Source organism: Triturus cristatus, chromosome 8 (genome assembly GCF_964204655.1).
Source record: "Triturus cristatus chromosome 8, aTriCri1.1, whole genome shotgun sequence".
In the NCBI taxonomy this organism is placed as follows: domain Eukaryota; kingdom Metazoa; phylum Chordata; class Amphibia; order Caudata; family Salamandridae; genus Triturus; species Triturus cristatus.
The window spans coordinates 1,547,784,760-1,547,797,477 of record NC_140591.1 but is presented as its reverse complement, the minus strand read 5'-3'; the positions used below and the strand labels follow the sequence as shown (position 1 = coordinate 1,547,797,477).

At 47.3% G+C, this 12,718-nt stretch overlaps 1 protein-coding gene across 1 annotated transcript; it reads left to right on the top strand.

The window, feature by feature from the left end:
* Positions 1–1,022: 1,022 nt before the first annotated feature.
* LOC146806107 (extracellular calcium-sensing receptor-like) lies at positions 1,023–10,351 on the top strand. The gene is made up of 2 exons (XM_085623859.1): positions 1,023–1,115; positions 9,563–10,351. The coding sequence occupies exons 1-2, from the start codon at positions 1,023–1,025 to the stop codon at positions 10,349–10,351; spliced, it is 882 nt and encodes a 293-aa protein (XP_085479985.1).
* Positions 10,352–12,718: the final 2,367 nt, after the last annotated feature.

Below are 12,718 nucleotides of genomic sequence, written 5' to 3'. Positions count from 1 at the left end.
AGGCACCCGATTCCTTTGAACACTTCCTCGAATTCCTCCATGATGGAATCCAACTCCTCCTTTAGAATGGCCATGGCGAACGATATAAGTTTTAGCTCTTCGGCCGACTGCCCGCTCAATAGCATACCACTGCCTTCCTCCGTGACGTAGATGGTGGTGTCTATCTTCGTCCCCCTGTGTTGCTGTTCCGTCTTGAAACACCCGATGAGTGGGATGGGCGTCTTTTGGCCGTATGCGAAAACGTGGATCCTTGCTTCTCGTAGCGGGGGTTTTGTACGTAGCTGGTGATAGACGTTGGCGGCCATCAGCTCGATGGACGCCCCTGTGTCAATGGTCGCTTTTACTTCCTGCTGGTGAATCAAGACGCCACATTTTGGAAGTCGGCGTTTCTTCCGTTGTGGCTGATTAATCGCGAATACGTAGTGGACTGGGTATTCCTCGGTGTCATCGTCCATGTCTTCGCTCTCCGCCTCTTCCTGCACCGCATGTGCAGCTTCCTTCTTGACTCTGGTGGATCTGCACACCGCCGCAAACTGGTTCATCCACCCACACGCGCTGCATTTCTTCCCTCTTGCTGGGCACTCTTGCATGCGGTGGGGCGGGCCTCCACAGTACCCACAGTCTTTCTTCTTTGTGTCCGGTTGTCTCTTTCCTCCCGCTGGTCCCCCCTTAGGCCGTACCACATTCACCTTCTCTGCCACCTGGGCTTGTTCTGTCTTTACGGGGCGGTGTAGGGCTGCTTCCATGTGCGAGGCCCTCGCCTGCGACAGCTCCTTCGACCGGCCTAACGTGAGGATGTCCGCCAGAGGCTTGCCATCTTCCTGGAGAACAGTGACCAGGAGCTTGGAGGAGTAGCACCCTTGTATGATCTGTCCCCGGATCTCCTCTTGCTCATCTCGGAACCCACATGTACTGGCAAGCTCCTTCAGTCTGCCGTGGAACGCGTCGAAAGACTCGTCGGCCTCCTTCTTGGCTTGACGAAAGATGAACCTTTCATAGTCTCTGTTTGCCATGGGTTCGAAATGGGCATTGAGAGCGTTCAGCAGCGTGAAATATGTCTTTGGTGTGGCTTCCACGATGGTCTTGTAGATCCGGTGGATGTCCTTGCCGCCAAGGTGAAGTAGCAACGCTCTGCGGCGTTCCCTGGATATGCCTGCTCCCTCAAAATATATTTGTAGGCAGTCTGTCCAATCCTTCCAGCGTGGGGCAAGGGACGACGGGGCACCATCAACGACAAACGGCTCTATGGCGGGAATCGACGTCATCTTGGCACGTGCTCAGCCCGCGGTGGAGGCCGGACGCCTCTCTCCCCTTGTCGAAAGCGAGTGGTGGGCACCTCCTGGTGCGCGTCTAGTGTGGTACCCCTCCGTGCCTCTACACCATTGAGTGGTCTCACGTACCTCAGGGAGCCAGCATCAGGGTTCTCGGGTGCCTGGACGCTCCCACAGGGCCCGGGCCTGCTCCGGGGTACAGGGCGGCCGGCGTCTGGCCACTCGTGGCATCAGCCCTGCCACCACACAGGCGTGTTGTACACCTCTCGGGCTACTGGGATGGGGCTCTCAGGCTCTCACCGTGTATCCCACAGGTAGCACCAGCTGGCTCTTCAGGGCCCCCTCTGGGATGGAACACCACTCTCTGGCCAAAATACATGGGTGGTAGCTGCCCATCTCTGTGGGGCCACATGCATCAGATGCAGGGTTCAAAAACACTCCCTCGTCGCCAGTGTAGCATTTCTAAATGCTCTCATTTACATATTAGCGCGCTTAAATGATGACAGGAGCCGGTTATTAGTTTAGACACGCGGCTCTGACTGCCGAGGCTACGCCTCTTTATTTTATACTCGCTAGCGTCTGACGTCACGCGCTAGCGCACCCCGGCAGCGCGGTAAGCTAGACCGCCTCCTCGCGTGCCGGACATTACACTGTCCATTCCCTACTCCCAGTACCCCGTTCCCCTGCTCTGCCCAGGTCCTTGGTCTCTCCTCTCTCTTCTCCCTCCCTCCTCTCTCCCCCCCCAATTTCCGGCTTTCCCATATCGGACGGTGTGTCCGAAAATATTATTTTTTCCAAACTTATTGCTGCCTCCAAACCAGTCTTGCCAGGGGCTGTGGAGCCGGACTCACAAATACCCTCGGGCCTGTGTGTGTTGTGGTGGAGGGTCAAGCTGATTGGGTGTCGCAGCGAACTGTTTTTTTGTCTTTCTAACTGTTGTGGGGTTAGCGGAGGCGTGTCATTACTTAATGGGGTCTGCTGAGTTATAACTTCTCTCAATTGTGGAAAAGTGCTGCTGTATGTGTGAGAACATGGGCTTATTTGCTGTATGTAATACTGCCGGGATGCTCTGCCTGCTCTTGGTAATGTGAGAGGGATTTGCCTGTGTCTATCAAAGAAGGTGGTTCATATGTACGTGAGGGACATCCTGCTTGCTCCTTGATCTTGGGTGTCTGTGTTTTTCTTCTTCTTATCTGAGGGAGGCTGTAATATCAGATCATGTTTCAGCAGCGCTGCTTCCCCCATCAGTGTCCAGCTGCCCCTCTGGAGGCTTGCCTCTCACAGTTCAAGGACCCCCACACCCAACAACAGTAATACATGAGTATTTTGCACTCTGTGCATGTTTTACTTAAAGCTTTTCAAATTATAAAAAAGGTAATTTAGCCCAATAGACTCGGTGCCAGTGCTCCATAAAAACCTCTGTAGGCAGCTGCCTCAGGGTACCACCTCAAAGGGCAAATGCAGAGCGCCAGACTGCAATGAAGAAGTTTAAAAATTGCCCTGCGTCTTTGGAAGAGTGAGCGCCCAAGTGGCAAACTAAACATTTTACCGGTAGTTCTGGAAATACTTGCGGCAAGCGGACCAGATTGCACGTACCAGGGCCCATTTTACCCAGGCCAAAGTTAAATGAAGTTAAGCAGCTGAGAGGGAGAGAAGGAGGCTCCCTGTCCTAGCTTTGTAGTATATTGCATCTGAGTTTGATATGTATTCTGGGTTCTGTTTAATGTGTTCTGTTGGTGGTGTTTGCTGCCTAAAAGAACAGTTGTGCCAGCCTCAACTTAAAAGTAATAGTAACAACCCTACCACCTTCATGACTTGTACACACAAGTGCAGGTGCTGTATTTGTGCAGTTGTGTACCATTTATGCCACTGTTTCCCAAACTGTGAGTCGCGGCCCACTGGTGAGTCGCAAGCTGGTTTTTGTTGGTTAACAAAAGTCCAGCAAAAGATAAAAATTTGGTGCCCCACCACCCCAAAATCTGTCTCTATTTGCGCCTCTGACTCCGAGTGTCCCACAAAAGGGTGTAAAGTGAACGAGAAATATCCAATGTAAATAAGAGCCACTAATTATTTGGGAGACTCGGCAGGAGCTGGTCTTTGGAAGAAGGGTCAGCGTTTAAGTTAGTGTTTCACTATGCTGGATATTCATTGCCATCTCATAAGCAAAGTAAAAAAAAAAGCATTTTCAATGCAATAGGTCTCACATTGACACAAGTTTCAGCTATTGCTATTATAAATGACTGCGTTTGATGTATGTTTTTTTTATTAAAAACAAAAAAAAAACGGCATTGTTATTTACAATGCGAGAGTTTAAGCTATTGGCATTGTAAATGACAATGCCGTTTATTTATCTGTTTTCAAAACCAACACATAGATAAAAGTTTTGTCATTTACAATGCCAATAGCTTTTGCAAATGCGAGACCTATTGCATTGCAAATGCTTGTTTATAAAGCTATTTGCCCCCTTATAGCCCCAATACTAACACAAATTTTTAATTCCATCGACGACACAAGGGAACTTCCACCTACAATGCTTCTGGCATCAGTGGCAGTGTCGCCCAAGCCTGGAAAGACAATAGATATAGATATTGTGCCTCGTATAGTCCGATATCTCTCGACTTCAAGATTTTTACAGGGATCCTCGTGACTAGACTAGGGCCAATGATGCCAGGCCTAATAGAGCCGGACCAGGCCGGCTTTGTTGCGACCAGGCAATGTAGCAATAACACCAGACAGCTACTACATTTCTTAGTCCGTGGAACGTGTCTTCCTATCAATAGACGCCGAGAAGGTGTTTGATAGGGCTCATTGGCCCTTCTTGGAGACTGTCTTGGAGAAGTTCGGGTTTGGCCGCCACTTTCGCCAGTGGGTCTTCAGTGGCTAAAGCCTCCCATCAGCTACTGTCAGAGTGAATGGGTTTACCTCTGCACCCTTTAACATCACCAGGGGCACGCGGCAGGGCTGTCCGCTCAAAAGGAACGGGAGAACCAGCAGATTCATGTAATCCTCTTTGGAGGAGAGCGCCACACCGTTAGCCTAAAGTCAATGTAGCTAAGTCCCAAGCATTGAGCTTCTCACTGAAGCAGACCACTATCACAGCACCGGCTCATGCATACCCTATTCAATGGGACCAAAAAGTGATGCTCTTTCTGGGCATCCTGCTGTCCCTATCCGTAGCTGAGAGGAAGTCCCTCAATTGCTCTCGGCTAGTGCGACAGATAATGCAGGAGCTCCAACGGTGGCGGCCATTTAACCTATCATGGCTGGGTAGAATAGCGGCCCTCAAAATGAGCATCCTCCCCAAAGTTCTATAACTCTTCCAAACCCTCCCGGTGGAACACCCACCGGGCATCTTAAAGCAACTACAATCTGAATTTGTCTAATTTGTTTGGGCGGATAAGAGACCGCGAAGGAACAGGGATCTGAACTACAGGCTTCATGATGAAGCGCGGGGCTGGGGATCCCTGATCTTGACCGCAATAACAAAGCAACACAACTGCGGACTCTCCTAGAGTGGGCTCAGCCGGAATTTGTGAAAGACTGGCTCTTCATGGAGCGAGAGCTCGCAAAGAAGGCCCTTTGGAAGATCCCCTTCCTTTGCAAAGCTAGTAGACCCCCGGGACTATATGACTCTACTGTGGCCCATGTCACACTGTCAGCCTGGGACGAGACAGCCACTCGCAATGGTCAAAAGTCTTTCACCTCGCCCCTCCTATTACAGAAAACCAGGATTTCTCCCTGGGCCTTAACTGGGACGCGTTTAGCCACTGGGATGCTGCAGGACACAGGTCTATAGGGCATTTTTTTGCTGTAGTGAGCCCCCTTTCCTTTGAGGATTTTAAGGTTGACTTCCGTATGCCCAAAACAGAGCGCTACCATTACTTGCAAATACGACACTGGGTCATGCAACCCCAAATTCGCCCGGGAGCAGAGCGGCCCCATACCAAATGGCTGCTTTCCAAACAATCCACAAAGCGACTTATCACAGAGCTCTACCACATCTTGGGCCCCCCTGAACAGTCGACCAAATCAGCAGGCCACAGACATTGGGAGACGGAACTAGGCCAGACTCTAACCTCCATAGAATGGACGGATATTCACTATCGAGCCTGACACTCAGCTATAAATAGCATTGAAACGGCCACTAAGATCATGACATACTGGGACCTTACACCCTTCTGACTTCAAAAGAGCAACCTTGATTGCTCTTCCACTTGCTGGAGGGGGTGTGACTCTGAAGGCACACTCTTACACCAGTTATGGGAATGCCCTACACTCGCTACTTACTGAACACAGGTGCTGAACGAGATTGACAGCCACTTTGACACTACGCTCCTCCGTTTCCCTGAGGATGTGGTCCTGGGGGTGTCCTATCCCCTTAAGTCTCTCAAAGGTAGGCAAATGGGTATAGCCCTAGGGGCGGTATTACAAAACATATTATCACACTGGAGCACAGACAGCATACCAAACATACAAGGATGGCTGCACCGACTGTGGTATGTCCTTAGCATGGAACGCATCACCTCCTCGCTTCAAGGGGATGGGGCCTCCTTTCCGAGGGGTGGCACCCCTTTGTCTCCCTGTTGTGCACTGAATTCCGCGAGCTGCCCTGTCCTAGATATCTACAGCTGCTTTGCCTGCTTGAGCTGGGTCACAGCACATATTAAACTTCACCCCTATGGGTTATAGAGTACAGGGTTTGTTTTTCAACTTGCTGTGCAGGCGGCTGGTCCTGGGGGGAGGAGACAGGAGAGGGAGGGAAGAAGGGGAAAGGGAGGGGGTGGGGAAGTTCTTATTTTATGCTATGTTGATGCTCTGCAAAGCAAAATGACAGCTATCGGCCTATGACCTAGGCCCCATGTCTCACTGCATCTCATTTGTTGATATCTCAATAAAAAGATTTCAAACTAAAACAGTGCGCCACCAGGTGATGGAGTAGGGGATAAATGTGTCTCCTGTAAAAAGTCAATATCAGCCTGGTGTTGTTGTAAATATTGTAGTACCTGTTTGCCCTTGCGCTGATTGTTCAAACCTTGTATGTTCCATGTCACTAGAGTGATATCTGCGAAGGGGTGGACCTTGTTGTGTGGTGTCATTGCATATTAAGGACAATAGTGAATGGCACTGTCATCGAACTGTGATTACGAAAGTATCAAATATACCCAATACTCATCGGGTTTCCCCTCCACCTTGAGCCCCCAATCTCGATACGCCGGGGAGATCCCAACCCTAACAGAATTACTAAGGACATAATCCCTCTCACCATGGAGTGATAACAAAAGGACTTGTGTGTGAACGACATACTGTAGGAAGGCACTTTAAAGACTGCAAGCAACTAAAAAACAATGTGGACGAGTCCTCTGCTCCTGCCAATTCATAGTTATTTTCAATTTAGAGCCAGGAGTTTCAGCCAGTAGAAAAGAGATCTGTGCTGGCGCTGGAGTGAACATCTGGTGGTGCTCTTTCAGGGGAGTCATGCCGCAGCACAGCACGCTCTTTGGAGTATTGACAACAGAAGTCCTGCACATCTGTTGGAGTGTCCAACAGGCACAGTTTGATATTCACCTCCACTCGAAGTCGGGGCTTGATAAAGCATCCAATAGAGAAGCCCTAAATTGCATAGTGTGGCCTTAACACTGGTGTATTTTTGGTATGTGTCCTGGACCATTGCAGTAAAGTCCAGGAACAGGGAGACAGAGGACCCCTCCCAGCTGAGCGGACCTCTTTCCCTCGCCAGACGTAAGGCTGTGTCACGGTCCTTGAAGTTCAACAGGTGAGTAATGAGCGGTCTCGGTGGGCATCCCGGATTTGGGTGTGAACCAAGAGAGTCGTGGGCCATCTCGACCACAAATTTTGACATGAAAGATTCTTTGCCAAACGTCATACAAGAGTTGTTCTGAGAACTGGTCAAGGTGTCCGGTGTTTGTGGATTCAGGTATCCCTAAAATACGGATGTTGTTTTGCCTGCTTCTGGCCTCTAAATCCTAATTTTCCATTGGATCGCTGCAGACCATATCCTGTAAAGAGTGTAAAGTTTGATGAAAATCGGGTTCTGGCCAGTTACACTGCTGCAACCAACACTACACACCAAGGTGGAGGTGAGTTTACAACAATGCCGGGAGGGGTCAATGCTGAAGAAGTCAGGGAAGCCACCGGCTGGTCCTCTAAGAGAGTGTGTACAGTTCCAAGTCGCTGCGGGAGATGTGGACGCAACCCTGGTGGTGGTAAAGGTATCTAGCTCATCTAGATTAAGTCCTCAGCAGTGCGACGGGGCAGGGATTCTCTCCTCTGTAGGGTACAGGCAGCCTATTTGTCCATATGGGGTATAATCTAACAGGTGGGAAATTAATCAAAGTTTGGGCATGCCGTTGGTCTTTGTGCAACTGTACCAATGAGGGCCGACGGCCGTGTCACAGGGGAGGTGCCTGGCAATCTGGGAGTAAGGGACAGGAGGTGTGCCCCCGGCCCCCACGTCGCGGAGTCAATAGGTTTGCAGGGGTTCCAGGCTGGATGCAGGAAGGCAATTGCTGCAGGAAGCAAGGGTAAGCCACTCCACTACAGCAGTCCCCGCTCTGGACTCCTAACATCTGGTCCAGTTGCTCCAGGCCACATCAGCATTCACACAAGGGCTAGCAGTGTGCAGACAGAGGTAGTGGCATATGCGGGGAAGAGAGGGCTGGAGGTAGATATTCAGCGGGCAAGCTCCGACTTGGCCAGATGGCTGCCCGCCCAGGCTCACCAGCGATCTCTGTCACTACGGGGCCTCCGGGGAGAACACGGACCGACCTTATCTGGTTCCATATGTGCTGCCATCCAGGACGGCTTCCTGCCGTACCCCCACGCCACTACTCTCACAAGCGTGGCTTCTGTCTGTGGGCCCTGCCTCTTCCCCACAGCAGCCGAGGCCCAATGGCTCCTCCCCCACAGTGCAGGCTCCCTCAAACGCATCTGCTCCAGCTGCAATGGTCCTGGCCCAGGCATCTGAAGGATCCCTTGGTGTTATGCTGCAAATTTCCCCCCAGGCCAGCACACCTCAGGAGTGGCTGCACCTCGAGAGCCCTCACCGTTTGGCTGCAGAGGAGTCAGGTGAGGCCTCGGTCGGGTTCCAACTGCGCGGTGGCAAGTCCGGATAATATCAGCGCTGTTTACACCACTCTTCCCCCCACCTGCGAGGCAGTCCACAGTGAGGCAGCAGCTAGGTCAGGCAGCTATCTAGCAAGGATGGTGGATCCGTGGTCAGTATATGTCCAAGATTGTGGGGAAGCCGGCGGAGCTTCAGTGCTAAGCGGCCAATGTGGTTGGCAGCTTGGCCACACCCCATGAGTCCCTTAATCTTCATTTATCTTAGTTCCTTATTTGGAAATAGGGAGTGGATCTAAAAGGCATAAATACATAATACACCTAGATGGTGGGAAAATTGTGCCAGTGTTTTTCGAACCAGAAAGATGACATGTTTTTAGTCTGAGATGAATTTAGCATTTTCTTTGAGGATAGGATTGTGAGTGTGTGGACTAACATTTTGTATTCCTCAAAATAATGTAGTAAATGGTATAGTTGTATTTTATTACACTTTTCTGTCTTCCATGGGTGTTTATATCCTGTATAAGATATGATTATCAATTAGTTCTGAGTGTTATATTTTGTGTTTTGAAGCAGTGTCTGAATCTGTCTTCGAACGTTTCCTACAAAGGGGGCTTAATAAAAGATGAATGTGAATTGGTTTGGCATTCTCTGTCCCACTGATCCCGGGTGGCCCTCAGTAATTCCTGGGGTGGAGGAAAAACAACATTACAAATTGATCTCTGAGGATACCCTGGGAAATGAGGAAATACTGGAGGAATCCGGAATGGTTGCAGTAATTCCCCATTTTCCCCAAAGGTTTACCCTGACGTCTCATATGCTTTCAGAAGATGAAGTGTCCAAATGAAATCCAACAGCTCTCTGGTGTTCCCACAGAGCTCATAATTCCAACGGGGCTGGTAACTCCGGTTACTGCCCACAATAGAATTACGGGGCATTTGGAAGGTGCCCTAAGAGATTGAGTAGCAAAGACAATGTAAAGTCACATATTGTAATGTACAGCCTAAGGGATATATGTACATTGTATAGCATACAGTAAGCTTTTGCATTGGAGATTTGGGTTTGTGTGCATCGTCAGACACATAGAGCAACAAAACATCCAACCTAAATATCGCAAATTATTTTAAAAGTTATTCCATTCTTTACAGATCAGTTATGGGCCATTATATACTTCTGAGAGCAAAAGTCATCTAATTTCGTCTTTGTTCCAGATGGTACCAAGTACTGTAATGGGAATTTATTCAGTGACTAGACTTCTTCATTTCTTTAAATGGACTTGGGTGGGTGTTTTAGCAATGGATAATGATGGTTTTACCCAAGGCAGCTTGATTTTGAAAAAGGAGATACAGAAGACCGGTGGATGCATTGACTTCTTTGAAAAAGTGTCTGTTCAGCAGTCTAAAGAAAGGATTGAGAGCCTTGCTGATTTAATAGGAAAATCAAAGGCCAAAGTTGTTCTGATCCACAGTCATGTGAGTGCAATAGCACGTTTACTAGAGACACTTGCGAAAAGGAAAATTCAAGGGAAAGTGTGGTTGGGGTTGCCTGGCTTCTTTATCACGCCAGATCTTTTCACTGTGGACACCTGGCTTTGGCTGAATGGCACCATAGCTTCTACCTTTTATGTTGTTGACATGCCTGAGTTCAAGAACTTTGTGTACAATATACACCCAGAGAGGTTTCAAAGTGACATCTTCATTAAACCATTCTGGGAGAAGGTGTTTGGCTGTCTGTGGCAAGACAACAACACCACCACCTTGGCTCAAGGGATTGTAAAAGATGATGACGTAAAAGTCTGCACAGGAAAAGAACAGGTGGCTGATCTGGACCCAATCCTGTTTGATCTGGATAATCTTAGGTATACTTATAATGTATACCTGGCTGTCTATGCATTTGCACATGCCTTGCATGATTTGCTTAACTATTGGAACAAGACAATTCCTGATGAGAACCATTACCGACGTGTCAAAGATATTCAGCCACATCAGGTATGCAACTGAGCAGTTTGTTCACTTTAACTCTGTTGTCTGTCTGTAAGGTTATTGAAAATGTAATATTTCCAGTGCTGACCTTCAAGAAGTGTATACCACTTGGACAATGGAGCTTTTGATAATGTAAGTCCCACTCTACTTTTTCTTTCTCTCTCTTTTTTCTGAACCTTATCTCTGCTTTCATACCTGCTATTATCCCTATTTTATCGGCGTCTACCAATTTTACCAGCTATCTCTCTGCTTCTCTTGCATCAGAAAAACATTTTGTTTTTATAGTGTGGTTTCTGGCTCTTCTCCTTTTTCCACATATTGTTACCACATTTGTTTGTTGTTCTCTCTTCAGATTATTCACTGCAAAGTGTGTGATGTGTCATTCTCCCATGTACTACCTTTTAAGAGACTCAGCTGGAGCACCCCTTCAGGTGATGAAATAGGCTGCAGAGCAATCAGTTGGTGTACAGATAATGATAAATAAATAATGACATACACCAGGGAAAAGCTGACACAAAAAGGATACTCAAGAGGAGCAGGACAGAGAATGCAAGACCGCTCCAATATTTACAAACAGGGAAAGCAACCAATAACTGAATGAAATCATTGTTTATCATTAAGGTTGTACACAAGTGTTAACACTTGGCGTGCGCTATATTCTTCCTGCAATAAAAACAAGTAAAAAAAAAAAGGTTACACACAAGTGTCAGAACTTCTGAGAGTAATAGGAAAAATCACGGTAACTGTGCAGATTATTCTTCCAGATAGTCACTCTGTGTACCCAAAAGAAAGGGAGATCAAGATGTAATTCTGTATATGGACCCTAAGGCACAAACAATGATTGCACTTACGTACCCTGTCATAATTAAGGCAACTACATGCAACACATGACAAACAATGAAGCAGTGATTGCCTCCTGGAATCTAGAAGCCTACCACTTACAAAGGGAGTACACTAATACATGCTGGAGGACAAAATAGTACACTTACCAAACACAAATTTGCCAATTATGGGGCATATCATCAAGGGCTTTATCTCCGCTTTTCTGGCTTTAAAAGCCAGAAAAGCGGAGATAAAACCAACGCCCTATCATCAAGAGGGTGCTAACATGCGTATTCGCATGTTAGCACCCTTTTACACTACGCTTACCTTTGTATCTCTAATGAGATGCAAAGTGGGCGTTCCTGACATACACTACATATCAGGAGAGCAATAACGCGTCTTTGCGCTATCAGCAAGGATGCCCTTGCATTTTAGCAGCCGTTAGTTTTTGGAGAAAACTGCTGTTCTCTCCAAAAACTAACGTCTGTTAAAATCCTGACTAAGCCACCCCTAACATAGGGGGTGGATTATGCTGATACGACCACAGGGTCGTATCAGCAAGGTTATCGCCCTTTTGCAGGGAACATCGCTGGAAAACCAGAGATATTCCCTGCAAAATGGCGATAACATCACAATCTCTGGAATTTTTATCGCCCTGGAGCAGCATGTTGATGATAATGCGCTACCAGGGCGATAAGAAGCAGAGATAGCCAGCGATAAGAAAATTATCGCTAAGCACGGCCAGCGATAAAGTTGCTGATATGGCCCTTAGTTTAAAGAGAACAGTACAATTAATTATCTCCATTTCTCTTTCCACGGTTTAGCATCCAAAGTGTCATGGTATTTATAAACCTATATTTTTTTTTAAAGTTTAAAAAGCTTTATTGAAAGAAATACAAATGTACCAGTAAACTAGTAATACAGAGAAACAATGTAAAACAAGCATTATAACGATATCAGACTCGAATTTAAAAACAGAAGAGAAAGCTATTTAAATATTTTTCAGGGACAAATAACAAGGGGGGGAGAGGGAAGAGAGGAAAAAGGAAGAATTCAAACCAATGAGGCATATAACTTGCGGTGAATAATAAATGCAAACTTCGGAGGATAAGAGAAGTAATCTCAAATGACTTATTGTAACTACTAAATCGCTAAAATGATAGAAATCAACAGAACAGAGAAAACATTCAAGGCGCTTTAAAATTTGCAACATTTGATCGGTAATTAAATGTCGACGCCAAGCTGTCTAAACAAATAGTCAAGGGCAACCAGAAAAGATCAAGACGATGAAAGTGACAGATATTGTTCCACCAATGTTATATAGAGAGCTTGTTGAGTGTTTTCCAGTTAAATGTAATATGTTGGAGCCTTGTGTGTGAGGGGAATGATCTAAAGAATCTGACAGGCTAACAGCAAAAAGGAGAGGGATAGAATAAGCAATAGAGATGTTAAGTATACGAGAAATATAGGACCAAACTTTCTCCCAGAAAATGGAAACTGAAAAACAAAGGAAAAGAAGGTGCCTGAGATCAGCATCAGAGGAGCCACAGGACCAGCAATTAG